The sequence below is a fragment of the Rhipicephalus sanguineus genome, chromosome 4, assembly GCF_013339695.2.
Source record: "Rhipicephalus sanguineus isolate Rsan-2018 chromosome 4, BIME_Rsan_1.4, whole genome shotgun sequence".
NCBI lineage: Eukaryota > Metazoa > Arthropoda > Arachnida > Ixodida > Ixodidae > Rhipicephalus > Rhipicephalus sanguineus.
The window spans coordinates 68,471,377-68,490,740 of NC_051179.1; the positions used below are offsets into that span (position 1 = coordinate 68,471,377).

A 19,364-nucleotide genomic window follows, 5' to 3' on the forward strand; every position below is an offset into this window, starting at 1 on the left:
ACAGGGTCTGTCAGTAAAGTTATAAGACTAGGTCTGTTAAAATGAACGTATTGATCCGATTGGTACATATTATTTAAATTCTTCAATATAGTTTCCTTGGGTGTCCATACACCGATTACAATGCGATTCCCACGCTGCAAAGGCCCCCTGCAAGTCGACTGCCATGACCTCTTTCAGTGAGACTCCGTGACAGCCCATTGGACAGCTGGAACACCGTGGAAATGGTGACATTTCAGGTTTCTCCTGAGCTTTGGGGATAGGAAGAAGTATGTAAGGCTCACATCAGGGCTGAGCCCGGCAGACTTCTTCCTGTTCCCAAAGCTGAAGAGAGGCCATTAAGGTCATCGTTTCCATGGTGTTCCCGCCGCCCAACCAGCTGTCACAGAGTTTCTGAAAGAGGTCACAGCAACGGACTTTTAGGGGGCCTTTGCGCCATGGGAATCGCGTTGTAATCGGTGTATTGACGCCCAAGGAAACTATATCGAGAAATTTAAATAATATGTACCAATCAGATCAATGAAGTCGTTTTACCAGACCCAGTCTCATTACTTTCCGGACGACCCTGTACATACATATATACACATGGAACATCATGGTGACAGTGAAAATGTGCCTTGAGCGTCCATGTAATTGCTATTACAATAAAAAAAACAAAAAACCAGAAATGCACAAGCAGTATGTGATGACCACTTCGTTTATTACCTCTCTCCTCGGCCAAAAATTGTTGCATTTACTCAAATTGAAAAAAGAAAGAAGAGGAACAACATTGTTTCCAAAGAATTTGAACGACTTCTTCGCATACGCACTGACTTGGTGCTTGTAGTGCTGCGGTGCCAACTGCACTGCAATGAACAAAAAAAAAAAAAAAAAGAAGCACAGTCTGCTCACAGGTGTGCACAACAGATGGCAGCATTGGTGAACAGGACTTGCAGTTCCTGAGAGTTCTTTTTTCTGTCCAGCAGGTATCGCATGGCAAGTGAGCTGCTTGTTGGGCTTGTTTGGTGCACTTCCATAATGTGCTGTCACCACCAGAATGGCACAGCTTCTCAGAAGAACAGCCCCCGGCCCATGCGTCGTCCCATGCCCTTTTAGAGGGGAAAGAAAAAGACGTTTCAACTGACTGCAATCTTCTCGACATGTAAAGCTCCACCTTGAGTTATAACCCGAAATGGTAGACATTTTCATTAGTACCATCATCCGTGGCCTAATTTACCTTGCGTCAATAGACCATTTTCATAATTGTTAAGCTAGCTTTTCTGCGATGCAGTTAGCCCGACTAATGGCAGCTAGTCACTTACTGCAAACAGCGCGTTCAAGTGCAGTTTGCTTGTGCTATGATGCGGAAAACTCTGCTCTCTTGATGTAAATAATATGCATAACAGACAAGCCGTAGCACGTGTAACTAGTCTGAACAGGGTCACAACCTTTGGGGCATCTCTGTTGCACAAAAATAATCGTTGCTTGACTTGCTAATATTTTATTTCCTGAAAACTCGCAACTGATCGAGAACATGGTCTGATGGTGCGCATGTCAATCGTGACCTGGAAGTATCGGGTACGTGGTGTTAAAGCAAGGGAATGCACGCAAGGCCAGATGACGATTACTGCTGCGTGATGGAAAGATGCCTGAAAGGGAGCAACTGTTTCTAGAGTCTCCTTCAAAATGTGGCAACCAAAGTGGAATATTTGTGGCCAAGATCCCATCCAGCTAGTACAACTTAACTGGCATCTGTTGATCGAGGTTATTAACAAGGTTCCACTCTTATCAGGTGTGTTCTGAAAAGACGGGCTGTCTTTAAACTACAATGTGTATGTTTCTCGCCTTCAAAAACTTGGAAGATGCTTGGAGGCGGTGGAATTACACTGAAGGCCCAAACAGCACACTCCATTAACGGCCATAAGAGTACAATTGGTCAAATTGTAGTTTTCTGCTTTCCACTATTACCACAAATCTAATGACACCTGATGCCGTTTTCTCAATGGTACACACTAAACAAAAACGTGTTTCTTCAGTGCTCATAAAGACTACTGTCTTTATCACGGTGTAAGAAAAATAATTTAGGTGTGGACACTCCGCCCGACGGCGCGTCCACATAATGTTCGCCTCTTTCCTCCTCTCGGCCCCCATGTCGCAGCGCCTCCCACGCAACCGCGGCCGGCGCATGTACTATAGACCGTTTTCACGGAGAGGAGGAGCGTAGCCTCGAACCGGTGCATTTTCACCGCTTTCTCTCTCTCCACCTCGGCCGACCGCTGCCGCTGGTGTGTGCGGATTCCCGAGTTTTGCACTGCGTGGTGCGTGAGAGGTCGGCGTGTTTCCATTTTTCGACGCGCTGAAGCAATTGTGCTGCCGCAGATCGAAATGATGGACGAGAACAGGTTACCCAGCTACCACTGCGCTGTGTTTGGCTGCGGCAAGAGCAACGGAAGCCTGAAAGACTGGCAGCCAAGGCATGCGAAGTGCACAATGCTTTTAAATGACTTCGCTTCTCTCAGGTCGTACGCCTTCTTCTCCCGCAAATAGTATATTATATGTGGTGTCTTCACTTATGGCCACATTTTCAAGTAATCAAACCAGCTTGTGATTGTGCTTGGGTGCTGGTACACTTTATCATCTGCACCAAAGTTGTTCTCTCACAACGTCAACCTCTCTGATTTCTATGCTACAGCACATGATTTACAATGCCTGCGGCTAGAAAATGTTCCATCTTCGTGCGTGCAATTTCGAGGTTATCGAATTAGCACTTTCCAATCTACATCACAGAAAGGCCCGCATGACATGTGTGTTTTGGCGCAGGTACGGGTCTCGAACGTTTCGTCAGAGCATGTTCTTTCCCGACTTGACAATTTTGTGACGATAACTAAGGTAGCGTTATGACAACCGCACTTTTTTTTTTCTTTTTCGCGCGACAACCTAGGTATCGTGAATAATCGGCCTACGTTCGTTAAAGCCAGGTCGTTACTTGGACATGTGCGCTTGTCGTAATGCTTCTCAAATACTCGCCAGAAAACAAACTGACAATAATGTTACCACAAGCGGGCGCCCTTTCGGCGTATCGCTAGTGGCGGCGGCTCGCGCCGAAGCGAACTTACGCCATGTCATGCTTCCAGATGTGCAAACAGGCTTATTTTCATTTTATCATCGTGTTGTTTCTACGCCGAATTTTGAGCTCACCCGTCGTACATCTGTTTCTTATCCTGTGCAACGATCAGAGGCCACAAGCTTTTAACTACGACGGCGACACGAATAAACACAGGCATCGGTGTTTGTGCTCCTGTCGTTCCATGAACATTGTATTGCGACGTGCTAAGCGGAACCAAATGGTCTGTTAGGGATTAGAGTTACGTTTAACTTGCATAATCACGGCACGAAAACCCGAGAGTCATCTTAAACACTAAAGGGCGAGACAGACGGTACGATTTTTCATGCGATTCGACGTCCGACACGGCGGAGGGGAAACCGGAATGGTGACCTTTCATAGCATCGTACAGCCACCATTCCCTCTCCCCCACCGCGGCGTCGGCCGTCGGATCGCATGGAAAATCGGACCCGTCTGTCCCCCGCTTAATGCGCGCACCTAGCGCGCAGCCGGACAATGGCCTACGTGTTCGCTCGTCTCCATTTACTAATAATATCTGGGGTTTAACGTCCCAAAACCACGATATGATTATGAGAGACGCCGTAGTGGAGGGCTCCGGAAATTTCGACCACCTGGGGTTCTTTAACGTGCACCTAAATCTAAGTACACGGGCCTCAAACATTTTCGCCTCCATCGAAAATGCAGCCGCCGCGGCCGGGATTCGATCCCGCGACCTTCGGGTCAGCAGTCGAGCGCCATAACCACTAGACCACCGTGGCGGGGCCGTCTCCATTTACGTTTCTCCGATTACTTCGAGAGTTGTCCTAAATGTAACGCTCTCTTATAGCACATATTCCAAGAACCACACCGAGGTCAGCTATAACAAAACATACAAAGCAATTGCCAGTTTACAGATGCTGCTTAAGAACTGCATTGGCATTCTACTCATCGTCGGCGCTGCTGCGGGAACGTCTCGTGGGCCGCCGCTGCTTGCTGTTTCAGCCATTTCGAAGCTGACAGCTAAGCGATTATTTACCAGCGCCTTTACACTCGCGAAGCGTTGCTCTGTTTTGCCCGTGTACCGCGAAGAACAGCGATACCTTGTGAACTGAGCGTATACGCTGCATACGCCGCCGCGGAACCCCACACACCGGAAGGGCGGCGAAACATCGCAGACGCTAGACGGCGCTGCAGCGGTGGCGAGCTTTAAAAATGGCAGCCTCCTTGTGAAATTGGTGTATAGAAGACGAGCTGCGTGCGTAGAGTGCGTAACGGCGTTGCGCACGTGAGAAGTCAGCGAGCAGAAAGACTGCTCACGCGCTCTAAGCAAGACGCCGCGCTTTTACGTAGGCAACGCTGTTAGGGACGCTATGTGCGTCGGGTGCACGGTGTCGCGAGAAACACGGTATGCGTTCCTTGCTCTAGTTGCTAGCGTGCACGGTTAAAAAAATGCAATGAGGTGAAAAAAAAATAAAGAAAAACGCGCGTTCGCCTCGTCGCAATAGGTTTCTTAAGCCCCCATGTCGCAGCGCCCCCCACGAAACTGCGGCCGGCGCATGTATTAAAGGCGAACATTATCTGGACGCGCTCTCCTTCGCAGCGGGCGGAGAGTGTCCACACCTAAATTATTTTTCTTACACCGTGGTCTTTATGGAAGTTTTGGTCTATGAGCTGCCAAGCTTTTGTGAGGAGTTCTCAGATTGCTGCTTCATTTGGTATTGGTACCAGACACAAAGAGCCCAATAAAGACTGCGCTAGGATGGCACCATTTTGCACATAATGTAATTGTAACTCTTTGTACACAAAAACTTGCCCACTAAGTGGGCAAGTTTCTAAATGTAATACAACATCAACGAATTGCAGACAACATAAACAAATTTTGAACTGCTTGTGTAAGGCCATATACCAACCAAAATATTGCTATTACAGATTTTCTTTGATCTCAAGAATAAACTAGACCAACATAGCAAGCTGGGCGAGTTGGTACGTTAACATACTTGGTTGAACTTGCAGCGCAGCACAGACGAGGGACAAAGATTGATGCAGCGCCCAACCAAATATGTGAAGAACGAAGTTTCAAAAATCCCTGCTTGCCCTCAACATTGCCCCTTAATAGAAGGGTCATTTTTCTTTTTCATTTTTGAGACCTGACAGCATTAAAGACCTCGTACAACAGAACTAATCCACTTACTGGAGACAGACTACAGCTCTAACCTCTAGTAATTGAAATTTATGCATACACAAACGAACGAAAGCAGTCATAACAGATGATTACAGACGAATGTGTGAGAAGGACTCGGTGTTTAAAAATCATTGCCTACCATAGAATGACATGCAGGCAAAAATTAAATGCAGAAGAACTTTTATGAAGTTATTAAATGCCCATGAAAGAATAAAATAAGGCCACCATCTCTATCTTGAATAGATCTGTTTGTTTTAAAACACTGCAGTCAGCAGTAAAAACATGCAACTTCGTGTGATGTTGGTAGATGTAATATTTCTGCATACATGAGACAAACTCTTGCCAAGTTACCACATCAAAGCAATGTTGAGCCCTGAACAATATACCACTATAACCTCAAGATTTCGAGTGTGCAGAAATAATTATGCAGTTTTCAATGAAAGTGCAACAAAAAGGGCAGATCATGGGATGACATAGGCCCCAGGAATGAAATAAAAAAGAAAGGAGGTAGGGGTGTTAGTCATTCGGTTAAAACAAATGTTCACATGAGAGTCCAATTGTTCGATGCCACAGTCACCGACGCACATATAGCCAATGCAAAATGGTAGCTTCCATTCAATTGCATATTATAACAGACGATCTAGGACGTGCAATTTCTTCTTAATATAGATGTCATTGTCAAGCCCCAGATGCAAACACAAATGTGATAACTAGCTATGCTATGCTATCCAGACAGGTATATTTCCCAACTGATGCAGTCAAGTGTGTCCAGCTGTAGTTCACACAAGAGGATATGTCCCTGTCTCATCATACGCAGTTCCTGATGATGAACGAAAACCAGGCAACCCAGGTTTGTACACTCAAAGGAGCTGCCAAAGCCTTTTCTCTGCAGTATGTACACTGAAACCTCAATATAACGAAGTAAATGAAGAATCGTCTTGCGATACATACAGTGTTGGGAATACATATACGTTTATCACGAATTTTCGAACATAACGAACTTATTTTCGTGCAAGATGTATAACTTCGTTATAATGAAGTTCGAATGTAGTTGAAAGAGAATGGGAAGCAGGCAGGAATCAACGCACCTGTCGGTCGTACAGGAGGTTGAACTTGTTGACAAACTGGTTGATGGTGTTGCAGCCCTTGGTGAGGGTGCCCAGGTAAGTCATGAGGGCCACGTCGTTGCACTGGTTGTAGAACTGGCCCTGGAAGCTGGGCGTGTGCAGCACGGGCAGCCGGTGGCAGAGGCTGAACGCGTCCCGCAGCACCTCGTGGTTGGCCGGAAGGGTGCCCGCAGACACTGCCTTGACGTACTCCAGCACCAGGCGCACCCGGCTGTGCAGCATCTTGATGGCACTGTGCTGGGCCTGTGCACACATTTCACTGCTGCTGACAACTAGAAGGGCTACGTAGTAGGTTGTAATATACAATTTTACGTGAAATGTGCAACTGAACCACTAGGATGCATGGAAGAGGCACACACAAACGACACATGCGCAAGCACTGACAATTCACACTTTGATGAGTGTGTTACTTGCAGCACAGTACCGTGCTCGGTACCAACTTGGTTTACCAAGTTTGTTGTGCTGCGGCTCAGTACCAACTCTGCTGTGCTAATGCACAAGAGAGTTGTCACTAGCCTCTACAACCACACCAGTAGCAGGGGCCCACAGACTTTCGTAGCCATACACTAGCATCACCTAGGCACCACGGCAAATGACAACAGTGGTAGTGGGGCTTAAGGGTCCACGAATTATCAGAACAGCCAAAAAATAACCTGTCCGTCACATGCTGCTGTGAAGCTTGTGTGGTCTTTCTGCAGCTGCATGCCTGAGCTTCTTGCTCATTATGACTACAGTAGACTCTCAGTAAATGGAAATCTCTTAAACAGTATTAATAGAACAACTGCCTCAGATATGATTGGTTTCATACTTGAATTCTGCACCCTTGTTCATCATCTCTCAGTAAACGAAACTCATGCTAAACGGAACATATTTTCCTAGTCCCTTCAGGTTCTGTTAAACGAGAGTCTACTGTAGTACCATATTCGGGAGTTGGGAGCCAGCTAGGTTGACCACCCAGTGACCACAACGCTTTTGTACTTAGTACCAGTTTGTGGAGGGTTCTTGTGCACGTATGTTGGAGGCAATGGCAGATTAATGGACCAAGTCAATGTTCAGTACATCACAAGGCGAGTTCTTTTTGAGAAGACGGTGACATCTCCTCCAATACCCCTGACAAACAGGCACTCTAAGTCCCTTAGGTAAGGGGGCTCCTTTCAGAAAGGTGTTCATGCGCAGTGACATACAGGCAAAGGAGTATCTCCCTCTAGGCAAGGTCCCCTTTGTGGGAAAGCAGATCCCTGCATCTACTTTTCGAATGGAAAGGCTGTACTCTCAAATACGGCGCGTACAACTCATCAATGCACCTTTTCAGCGAAGACTCCTTGGGTGATGTAATAATCCCCTCTGTGGCTGTTGTAAATGTGCCCCCCCCCCCCCCATTGCACTGCCCAGGCAATGAGGTCACTCTATGTACTACCATGCAACAGACCAGAAAGAAGGTGCTCCCTCTCTCCATTAAAAAGGACTATAGACGGAATCCTGTCAGAATACTACAATGCCCCATAAGTTTTTTTTTCTTTTCTTTTTTTTTTGACCTTGAGATCATGTTTTAATTTTCAGTAGTAATGCAATTTATAGAACGATAAATATTTGCTCTGGCTATACTTCCAAACACCCATATCATGTCACTAGCGCCACCAGGTTGAATGCCGGCAGTGTCATTTGCTTTGCCACCTTCGGGTGATAGTGTGGTGTAATGGAGCTTGCACAATGGGCACTGTCGACTAAAACCCCAACAAACTGTGTGGATTTTTTTTTTATGTTTTCTTTCTTGCTGCATTAAGCAACCAGCGGCATTCATCAGGCCTAAAGAACTTAAGTGTGGTGCCGTGTGTCATTAGAACAGCTCCTTTCTGCAAAAGGCCCTTCAAAGCAACGAGAAGGGTTTAAAGCAGAGTACTTTACTTTTGCCCGTGTGTCAGGGGTACAAGACTGCTTCAAAACTTGATGACGGTTTCAACGCAGCTCCAGTATAACAGTGCGCAACGCAGCAGTTGTTGCCAGCACGCACACTGTGAACAATGCCTTCTTACATGTTGACGAATCAAGTGTTGTAAATGCATTATTTTGAATAACAGAATTTGGTAAATCAGCTAACTAAACACCATAATTTGTTGAACAAATCGTGGTCCTCCAAGCAATCTGTGTGGAAAGGGAAAACTGTGCTACCTTCCACAGACAATATTTCAAAACTATGCTTACAGCAAGAACACATTGTGGAACACAGCATACAGAATGATTAGAACTTAGTTGAACAAGCTGTGGACACACAGAAGAAAAGGGTCCATGATAAGTCGAAGGCCTGCGCGCTTGTGCCTTTATATATACCAATTCACATTCTCATGCACAATATAACCTCTCAGAGAAATTCTTTTTTTTTTGCACAGCAAACACTCTTGCTGGACTAAATGCAAACTTACAAAGCATCATACCTGTAAATGCTGGGCAACAAGGGAGCTTTCACCAGACTCGCCAGCAGCTGACATGCGTGCCATGTGATCGAGACCAATGCGTTCGGCCTCCTCAGTAGCCAGCGTATAGGGCAACTCAACGAAGAGCATGGTGGCCTGCCCGTTGACCAGGTCGATGACTGACTCGTACATGGCAACGGGCAGCTGACTGTGACGTGCCTGTGGGTTCAGTTTGAGCAGCACGGGACTCTCGTTGATGCAGCATATTTGCCGGTGCACCTGGATGTCTGACTCGGTCGGTGCGCCTCCCGTCGTGTACCAGCCGAGGAAGTCCAAGTCACTGAACACCTGTAATGCGAGCATTTGGTTGAATGATGGCATACATCGTGTCTCAAAGTAAAACGAGATTTTTTTTCAAAATATGAGAAAAATTCTTTGGGCGAGTTGTCCGAGCAAGACAGATGTTCAGGGGAACGTGGAGGCTCGAAGTGATGAAAAATGACTGAATGGGGAATGTCGCTGGAGCCATGGGCAGGTTCAGAGGAGGGCACGGGTGTCCACACACCCCTCGATTTTTTAATATATAAGCTGAAAATTTCTGTTGATGCCCGATACACAGCTTTAGGTACGCAACTTCCCATAAACTGCCCCCACCCTCCGCCCTACAGAGAAATCCTGCATCTACCCATGGCTGGAGCCAATGCTTCAACAAAAGGACTCGCAAGGACAGCAACTGCTACCCTGATGAAGCTGATGATATCCTTGCATTCTGCAACAAACACCAGTTGGAAATCAGCGTGTCATCTATTGTCTTCCTCCTATTTCTTGTCCTTTTATTTTTGCACTGTTTATCAACATTCATTTAACATGTATCAATATAGCTAATGTCAAGTATAGTAGTCATGGTGAAGAACAGCATGTAGCATAAACTGACCAGCATATCTGTCAGCTTGCTTCTAGCTGGGTTCTTACATTATATGGCAGCGCTTGTCAGTGCTCATGTGCTATGGTGTTCATGCACCCATTGTTTCCAAGGGTGCAGCAGCCAGTCATGATAGTGAGTGGCACTGTGCGTAGCTTTCAGTTTTATAATGTGTTAGCTTGAATGCTTGCACAACAAAACTATCTGCCTGTGCACCTATCTAGAAAATCTGTTCTAGCCATTTTTTATTCCTGCAGCATGGAAAGAGTTAAAGTGACACTAAATCATGACAAATGTTAGAATTCCAGCTAGAATAAGAACTTGGGGTCCTAAAAATCAGTTTTTTTTTCTCTAAATAAGTGGCCTATGATATAGTACATATCATGAAGACAGTATGTTACATGTACTCATAAGAATCGGTACACACATATCAATTACACAAGAATCCATATGCAACCTTTGTATATCCGCAAGGCTGAAAAAGCAAAACAGCAGTGCAATAAAAATTTTTGGCAGAACCCATCTACATTGATCGTGTAACTAATGTGGGGGCACTTGCACAGCACACGTGCCTTATTCAAATTACATTACAGCCAAATGGAGAGTGAGAGGGTACCCGTTTAGCTTTGTTGCTTTAGCAGCCAAATGCAGATGACATTCAAACAATCCTCTGGTAAGTTATGCATGTCACCACACCTGATTCAGCAGAGTGTGGGAACATTTTCATTTGGCTTCATTGCTCCTGCAGCCAAACTCACTGTACATCTCTCGAGACCTTGTAGCCCCCCCCCCCCCTCCCCCAGGAGTGAGTCGTACATGTGCATTTATTTTGTGACAGCGCAATGGTAGCAGTGCTCTTCAAGTGTACTGTCGAACGTAATCAGTGCCCCCTTCTGTTGGTGGACATTGAGGATAGGCCGTTGCTTACCACGGTGCAGGCTCATGTTAATTTCGAGGGCAGACAGCTAGTCTGCCCTTGTTCAAATATCCTTACCCATAAACTTTTACAACTCCTGCTGACCGCAGTGGCTACACAATGATCTACAAGCACTGCACAAGAGCTTATTAAACAGAGCCACTACCGTTTCATGTCGAATTGTGGTACTTTTGATCACTGATCATGAATGTCCACTAACCAACCGAACTAGGTGAACCCGATTGTTAAAACAAAACAAAAAAAAAAACATGCAAGGCTCAGACGTGGATGTGTCTTGCAGCCTGGCGCAGCAAATGCTGAGGCTATGTACCGACCTTAGTGAGAATTCACGAACTTTAAGACCCTGCGATTCAGTTGCCTGAACGTCACCATCTAAAGTTCTTCAATTACTCGTATTTACATCCCAATAGAGACTCCGTTCTAAACAGCATTACAAGTATGAGCACGATCGTGTTGGTATGACTCACCATACAGTGCAACGCGCATCTCGATCAACAAGCACACGTGCTCATTGCTAAACACAACGGAAACACACGACACCTTCATCATCGGCGTCTTCCATAGCAAACACACACGCGCCGTCGGTGCGTTGGACAGAGGGACGCTGACAAACATCTACCGTGACCACGGTTTGAACGCGATAAAATAAAACACTGGACTGCGACACTTCCACAACACATCGTTGCCGGGATCCAAAGCGATGTACCTGTTTGAACTGCTGCTCCTTGACATTGTAGTAGTCGTTGTCAATCACAATGTTTCCCTCGATGGTGTTGAAGACGAGCTCGAACGAGTTCATGACTTCGATGTTGCGACCTTTCTGCTTGCCGATGAGGGCACCGATCACTTGCTGTGCCTTGCCTTCCTGGGCCTTGATTCGCGTCCAGTGCTCGGAGATGTTCATAATCACTAGCGGATGCAAGGAGATGCACACACTGCCAGTGGTGCCCGAAGCAGCCATCACGTTGGCTGGGGTCTCGTCCACCTCCATGTTTAATTCAACGGCTTTGTCCGGATAGTTCTGCACAAATGGACGACTCACCCGGCCCCCTTTGTTTTTGGACAACGGCTCCGCAAACACCGAAGCGCGCGCAGAGCTAAAAACCGCTTCGTTCACTCAAACCAGCTGCCGGACCCACATTGATCGTTTCTTTACGGGAGACTTTTTTTCGGCTAACGTCTAGTCATAGTACGCGGAGGCCGCCTATGTGCATCAGCTACGAAGCACCTCTTCAAAAATATGATACAACACATTATTTTAAATAGCAAGTGTTTGCGTTCTCTGTAAAGAAAAGTTATTACTTACTTATCAATTAACTTACCTTCAAAAATGCAAAATTACTTTATATATTTACGTGCAGATAACGCAACAGTCTGTGAACTACAGCACCTTGTCATTTAATTGGTTTGTTTTTAGAAAAAAATGTGCTATTTTGTGCAGTTCACTAACTTATTTATAAGCTTTACCAATGTTGGCTGTAGACGTGACGATTGCGCCAAATTAATTGTTACAATTGTCACCAATATTTTGAAAAATTAATTTTGTTATGATGCTTATAGGTTACTTAGTTGAAATATTTACTGGTATAACTTCAAAAATACCACTTCTAAAACTACACAAAATAATTTTTTTTAAAAATTGGCGGCGTAACAATTTAAGCGCAGCAACGATGAGTCAAAGTCTAGTAAACTAGAGTACGCACACTTCTTTATACAAAAAGTACCCGTCCTTATGAAAAACGTGCGTAAACGTCTCTAGAAGAGAACGGCGTTGAAGAAATGTAGAGAGTTGCAGCACTAGCCTTTATTAGACTAAGAGAACCGAAAACATTTTTTTTACGGCTGGAGGTGGTCGTGGTCGTCTGGCTGGAACTCGTCGTGTTGATGTTTCAGGCTCCGTCGGCGTCATGCCGTTCGCAATAAAACGGGATTTCAGAAATCGACCCGTTGTGGAGGGCCGTGAGCGAGTTGCGGAAGGTGCCACTGCGTGATCCGCAACCGAGTGCCCAGAACGGGCGTGGAACCGGTGTAGCTAGCGAGCCGACATGGCTAACGCAATGGGCATCGAGCTGGACGATGACATTATCGTGGACGAAGAGGCCCTCAACGCGTTTGTGAACTTTCCGCCCGAAGTTCAGGCTGCCATAGAGCAAGTGAGTTGACCACTACAACCTGTACAGCGTAGGTTGAAGCTTGTTCTCGATGAGAACACGCTTCAACTTGGCAGGTGCCGGTTTGCTCAGAGAAAAGTGACTGACGGTGTATCACCGGTTCGTTTCCGGATGTTAGCAGATCATTTTAGATTTGAGAGCTGCTCACTAGAAACGAAGTGGCATCGGTTAGTTATGCTGTCGTATTATTCAGCCTCAGTTTAGCATTTGCATATGCTCTGCTAGTTTAGGAGCCAGTGATCGTTAGTAACTGGCCGGTTCACGCAAGTCGAGATGTTTTAGTTGTGTGTAGTGTAATGAAACTATCTAGGTGTGGAACATGTCTTGATATAAACGCACATGCGAATGAAACCGAACACAGTCACCACAGCTAAAGTTTGCAGGTTCCTACGAAAGGAACCTGTAAACGCGTTAGCTCTAATACTTAATTGACCTTTATGCTTTATGTACAAAAGAGATCGATAACATTTATGACGTGTACTAGTTGCGCCGAAAAATATGCACCAACATACACGAAACAGCTGATATTGCTGTAGTTTCCGTGCTACTACATATTGGTACTTGACATACTGATTAGCACGTACCACTTTGTTGCACGGTTGTACTGCGCAGGTATTTCCCAGTACAGACCCACTGGACAGCCCAAACTTCAATCCAGTGGACTACATCAACACACTGTTTCCAACGGAACAGTCGCTTGCCAATGTTGATGAGGTCATAGCACGAATGAAGACGAAGATCAGGTATGCATTCTCATCTTGGTTCCCATTCCTTCCCTTTGAAGCGACCCCATCACAGCATACATCGTAGCTATGCAATGGCTCTTGCAGACATTGTGAGGCTTACGGAAAGAAAGAATGGACAGTCTCTTTGTCAGTTTAAATAATTATGAGAATGATGTTACACTGTTGCCGGGAGAAGGGCGTCTTAAGAGATCCAGCCAGCACAGCAGAACAGTTCCATTTCAGAGCAGTACTGGTTCATTTCAGAACTTCTTGGAGCTAAAAACTTACACTACAGTTGCGAGGCCCCATCCTTTGTGGATTGTTCATGAGCTCTCACCATGGTTGTTTGCCCCGGTTGCGGAGCCTTGGCTAATGACTTCCCGCAGGTTTACAAATGTGGCTTTGTGTGCAGGCGCTTGGACGACCAGATCCGGACAGTCGTTCGCGGCCAGAGCAACCTTGGCTCGGATGGGCGGGCATCCCTGGAGGAGGCACAGCGCTCCATCCACCAGTTGTTTCTTTGCATCCGTGACATCAAGGAGAAAGCCGAGAAGTCTGAACACATGGTGCGCATAGAGCTTGCGAACTTTGAGACACTGGCAACAATTCTTTCACTTGCGAACACTTGCGAACATTGATCACACAAAGCTGATAGCAGTGCCCAGCACTGTCCAGTGGCATAGCCAGGGGGTTGAGGGTTTTAACCCCCCCCCCCCCGAAATTTTTCAGTTTTGCATGTATATATACATACACACATGCACACATGCAAACGCACACACAAACATACATAAAATACGGCTACCCCCCCCTCCCCCTCCTCCCCCGAAAAAAATTTCTGGCTATGCTACTGTTGCTGTCTCCCTTGGTAACTAACTGTAATATCTGGTTATGCCATCATTAAAGACAATTGATGTCTCTCTCAGAAGTTATGAAGCTACTGCACACATGATTCTACCTGCTATCGACTGTTTGAACCTTTTTTACTCGTATGATTGGCTTTAGAGATTAAGAGGGACAGCATGGGTTGCCTTCCTGCTCCATTAGAGTGTGATGAAGTCTCCAAGATTTATGTGAAGTGCCCAAAACTTTAGCAAAGCCTTTTTTGTCATGTTCATCTTGCATAGCATGTGTGTATCTCCTTTCATGTGAGTGCAGGTGAAGGAGATCACACGAGACATCAAGCAGTTGGACAATGCCAAGCGGCACCTGACTGCCTCCATAACAACGCTGAACCACCTTCACATGCTCGTGGAAGGCGTCGATGGGCTCAAGTACGCTCCACATTTTCTCTCTGCTGTGTTTCGTGCCTCACTGTCCAAGCCTGGTTTGTTTAGTGCAGCTTTTAAGATGGATCGCTTGAGGCAGCACACTCCCAATAGCATGTTCAGTACAAGGCTTACGGAATGAAACGCATCAATTCAGGGCTAACTAATGCACACTTTTTCGTTTCCACAGTCTATGGACCATGTCACATCAGTGCACTATTGGCTCCTGCACCTACATCAGAGCCTGCACCACCTTTAGTGACGAGATTCGTAGCAACACGATGTGCTTATCTCGAGCAGTTGTGCATGTCACATCTCACTGCTTGAGCACTGTACATGCCTACAACAGTTTAACTCTGCTTTCATTCAGATAATCACCTATAGCGTGGATAGCATTAAAGCTTGTGTGTTGAGGAGAGAGCTCAGAAAAGCCCAGACAGTATAGTATGGCAACATTTAGGTATTATAAAACCAGATGACTGAACCATTTGTGTAGTTCAAACAAAGCAGAACATTTGAAAAAAAATGCTGACTGTGTATAGGTGTCATGTAGGTACCACCTCCAGAGGTTCATTGTAAGAGACATCACTGATACGTGATCTCACTGATCCTTCGTTAAGTACTCTACACACAGCTACAAACAAATCTGCAAACAGTTTCTGAGGTTGTATTTGCCAGACATTGTTACCTGTTTTGAGTTGACAGGCTGTGTAGGAAGGGCAGTATACTTCTATATGAACGTGAAGTGTGTTTTTCGGAAACATAACTCAATTAAATTTGCAAAGTGATGCTGTGAATATATTGGTAAGTGAAATAATCAACACTTGCTTTTTCTTTAAGTGGGCTTGAACGTGCAAGTGCACGTTGACCTTTTTACTACTGTACTCTTTTGTCACGTATCCCTGTGCTGTCCGGTTCTCTTCTTTTGCGTTTGTGTTGGCACGCCTGACATTCTTTCGTGATAAATCCCTACCAACCAGCTTGACTTCCTGTCGTCCTAATGTGCTGCCTTCTCCTGTGCAGAAAGCTGACTCGCAAGCGCCAATATGGAGAGGTGGCCAACCTCCTTCAAGGTGTGGTCAACGTGCTGGACCACTTTCAGCCTTACATGGCCATCCCTCAGATACGAAAGCTTGCCGATGAGTAAGCCAAAGACTCGTCCTCCCTCTCTCTCTCTCTCTCCCCCCTTTTTTAGGGGCGAAGCTCCTCAGGGTGTGGCTCTGTCCCTCCTTTGTAGTATGTAGTAGTAGGTAGCCACACATAGTGGGATGTATCCACTCCATGTGATAAAGATGACAATGACGACTGATGACCATGAAGAATAAGCGCGTTCCAGTATAGTGGAATGTACCCACTACACGTGATAACGACGACGATGACGCTGATGACCATGAAGTATAAGCGCGTTCCAGACCACACATTCTCTTTCTGCCATAGATGAAAATGACCGTGAACGCGCTCTCGCCCTCGAAAGGCAAAACGGCAACGCCGACAACAGACGTTCCCGTGAGATTAACGTCATATATGAGGACCCCCACGTTTGTGTGTCAGGTCTTTGTATGATGATCGAGTGGGCAGAATTTACGGGGATTGACGGTTTACCATATTACCTCCGGAGCTTCGCCATTCATCATCATTCACTTCGTGGATATGGCGTGATTTTTTTTGTTTTTGTTCTTTGGATATGCTGCGTGTGGTGCAATGCTTCTGTGGTAACAGTGGGTGAGCCAGGGTTTCGGAAAGGGCATTTGTCAATGGCCTCACCAGGGCAAGTTTCCTCATCAGAACCTTCGCTTCAGCAACATTTCTTGTTCGAACACTGTCGGTCGCTTCAAGGTGCTATCTCTCTTGGTGAACGTGTCACATTTTAATTCTGTAATGTGATATTCTTGTGTGGACATCAGCAGCCTCTCATGTTGCTCAGCACCACGTTACAACACATCTCTGCAATAGTACCTCATTGCATTTCATCATGAACACTGTCTGCCGCTATCACGTATGTGGGCCGTTATTTCTGGGCATTGAAAATGAACAGACACTGAAACCAGCTGGAATTAGAGTCTAATCAAATACTCGAATGTGAGTTGAATGGAAAAAGAATATTCAATTCATATTTAATCTTCTGATTGTTCACACACTCCTACTCACTGCCCTGCTACATTATGAAAGCAAATCTACAAAGCACTTCATGTCAAGAGCTCTGCTACTATGAAATAACAAGCATGTCACAGTGCACTGCTAAAGTATGTTACACATATTTCCTTATGCATCTATTTGATGTTGAAATGGTGCCATGTGAATCAACGCACCAAGTTTCCATCATCTATGTCTGTGCTGCCTGATCTTGCCTTCATGGGTGTATGGCTGACCACAACTCGTTCGTTAGGAAATTCTCTATTCAAATTTGTTCAATATGAATTTCTTTCAAATGTACTATAAGTGGTGACTATACGTGGTTAATTGAGTCTAATTGATGAGGCATGATTTGGCTCCAGAGGAGCCATGGTTGCTGTGCAAAGGCATTAATGCCCGAGCCAATTTCGTGCAGCAGAGAGAATTTGCACAGTGATTTCTATTAATTCTATAAAAAGTGTCTTGCTTTTAGGTAGCCCATACGTATGACAGGGATGTTTTCGCTTGAGCAAATCAATCGAATATTTGAACAGTTTCATCATATCAAACTAAAACAATACCATAATTCTCTCTTTATACAAACACAGAACTTTTTTTGTGCATTTGATGATGGGCTGTTTTCCTTTCTTTTATTCAATTGCTGTTGTCGCCACGGCATGTCAAAAAACAGGTGCTGCTCATTTATAAGCTCCTCAATTTACTGGCCATGTAGATGCGAAATGCATTTTACTCATAATATATCAAGAAGTGGGAATAAAAGTGTTGCTTGTTGACAACACAAAAGTAAATATGAGGAAAAAGTGTTTTTTAACTTATCATTTGATTAGGTAACATCGGTTCAGGAACCCACATTTTCTCGCTCGTGTTCCACGCAGGAACTGCGGACACACGCCACGGTAGGAGAAATTGGCAGCGATAAATGTTCAGTTAACAAATGCCAGTTTTTTTTTCTTTATTAACATTTGCCACGGTGTTCTGAACGCTGTTGTCACCCTGATTTCAAATGCTGAATGAAGGCTGCTCGTACTTCTCTCATAAGCTAACAAAAGAAGTGCCTGTACTGATTGACATTTTTATCTTTGCTTCTGGTTTCGGCAACAAAACAGTTCAAGATTACCTCGCCTTATCTTTTTTTTCTTTCAGGGTTGCCACCATTCAGTCTGACCTTGCACAGCAAATAACGGCCGACTTTCATGATGCCTTCACGGGACCAAATGCGAAGGTTAGTTTGCCACTGCTTATATTAAGTGAATCTGATTTTGCATCGGCCATTGGATGCCACGCATAGCTGCACAGGTTTTAAAATTAGGAGGCTTTTGAGTTCATGTATCATTATGTACACTGTCGTCCTTTATGAAAGGGAACACGCGAGCGCGCGGCCTGCGCGTTGCGGCAGCTGCGTACAGCACCATCAACCGAGAGCTGAAGAAAGCACGTCCGCTTTTGGCGGCATCGCCCGCTGCGCGACCAAAGCGCGAGCGTAATCTAGCAGCGCTTGTCCACCGGCCATGACTCGTTATTTTGTTTGCCAATAGATGACGCCAAAAGCGGGTGCGCTTTCTTTCGCTGTGGGTTGATGGCACTGTAGGCAGCCGCAGCAGAGCTCAGGCCGCGCGCTCGCGTGTTCCCTTTCATAAAGGACGACAGTGTACAGTAAATAGTATAGGCATTTTTAGAATCGCTGACTTCATTGCCTGCTGCAGAATCACACAGATTTTGAGGACGCTTCACATCTCCACAGATGTTTGCAACTTGTCTGGCGGCGCAGATTGAGCTAATAGCACATACAGCATGACGGCCAATTTTTGCTGTTTAATCATAAACATCCAAATTATGGGAGCTTGTTTGCGATTTTTGCAATCACAAACCAATAATTATTGCTGTTGTTAATTTGCATCCTGCTTTAGGTCAGAGTAGTATCGCATGCTCACAAGTACAGTCATCGACAGATTTTTCAGAGCCTGACTTCTTGTACCCGCTCCCATGTTCAAACGTACCAGAATCGTTACCGCCTTCAAGAGTGACTCTGTGTAATGGCTACTGATCTTTTCTCTGCTTTACATGAAGATGTATCAGTGAGCATTGATGTTTTTTTTTCAAGTCAAGTCAAGTTTATTAAATAGTTCAGTTGAGTTACATGGTTAGCATATTACAGCAGGAGGTCCCAAAGTTTCAGAGAAACTGACAGGGGGACCTCCTATAAACATGTGCATATACTATATTATGTACTATAAACATGTCACAAGTACTATATTTTATTTCCTTTGGGAATAGACTGAAGTGTTTCATTGAATATGTTAAATTTTGTACCAAATTTCAGTAAGCTGTTTCGGGAATGGTACTATTTTTCTAATTTTAAGGTTAGCAGGTCTTCATACAGGGCTCTCCTCTTATTATGTGTCAAGCTGTAAA

General features: G+C 45.2%; 2 protein-coding genes across 2 annotated transcripts in view; one reads left to right on the forward strand and one right to left on the reverse strand.

The window, feature by feature from the left end:
* Positions 1-673: 673 nt before the first annotated feature.
* LOC119390186 (COP9 signalosome complex subunit 6) lies at positions 674-11,839 on the reverse strand. The gene is made up of 4 exons (XM_037657748.2): positions 11,365-11,839; positions 8,821-9,147; positions 6,350-6,631; positions 674-1,085 (listed from the first exon to the last, which is right to left on the reverse strand). Exons 1-4 carry the CDS (start codon positions 11,647-11,649, stop codon positions 1,047-1,049), a joined length of 933 nt encoding a protein of 310 aa, XP_037513676.1. The 5' UTR covers positions 11,650-11,839; the 3' UTR covers positions 674-1,046.
* A 635-nt stretch (positions 11,840-12,474) lies between these two features.
* LOC119390189 (vacuolar protein sorting-associated protein 53 homolog) overlaps positions 12,475-19,364 on the forward strand; it is a 34,584-nt gene continuing 27,694 nt past the window's right edge. Inside the window, 6 exon segments of the mRNA XM_037657755.2 lie at positions 12,475-12,811; positions 13,442-13,572; positions 13,967-14,120; positions 14,710-14,825; positions 15,843-15,962; positions 18,096-18,174. Of these exon segments, the coding sequence (XP_037513683.1) occupies positions 12,704-12,811; positions 13,442-13,572; positions 13,967-14,120; positions 14,710-14,825; positions 15,843-15,962; positions 18,096-18,174 (708 nt within the window). The 5' untranslated portion in view covers positions 12,475-12,703.

Coding starts and splice junctions, on each gene's coding strand:
- LOC119390186 (XM_037657748.2), bottom strand. CDS start 11,649: ATGGAGGTGGACGAGACCCCAGCCAACGTGATGGCTGCTTCGGGCACC. Junction 6,632..8,820: donor TTGTTGCCCAGCATTTACAG/GTATGATGCTTT, acceptor ATGTGTGCACAG/GCCCAGCACAGTGCCATCAA. Junction 1,086..6,349: donor ACCTCCTGTACGACCGACAG/GTGCGTTGATTC, acceptor CCCCTCTAAAAG/GGCATGGGACGACGCATGGG.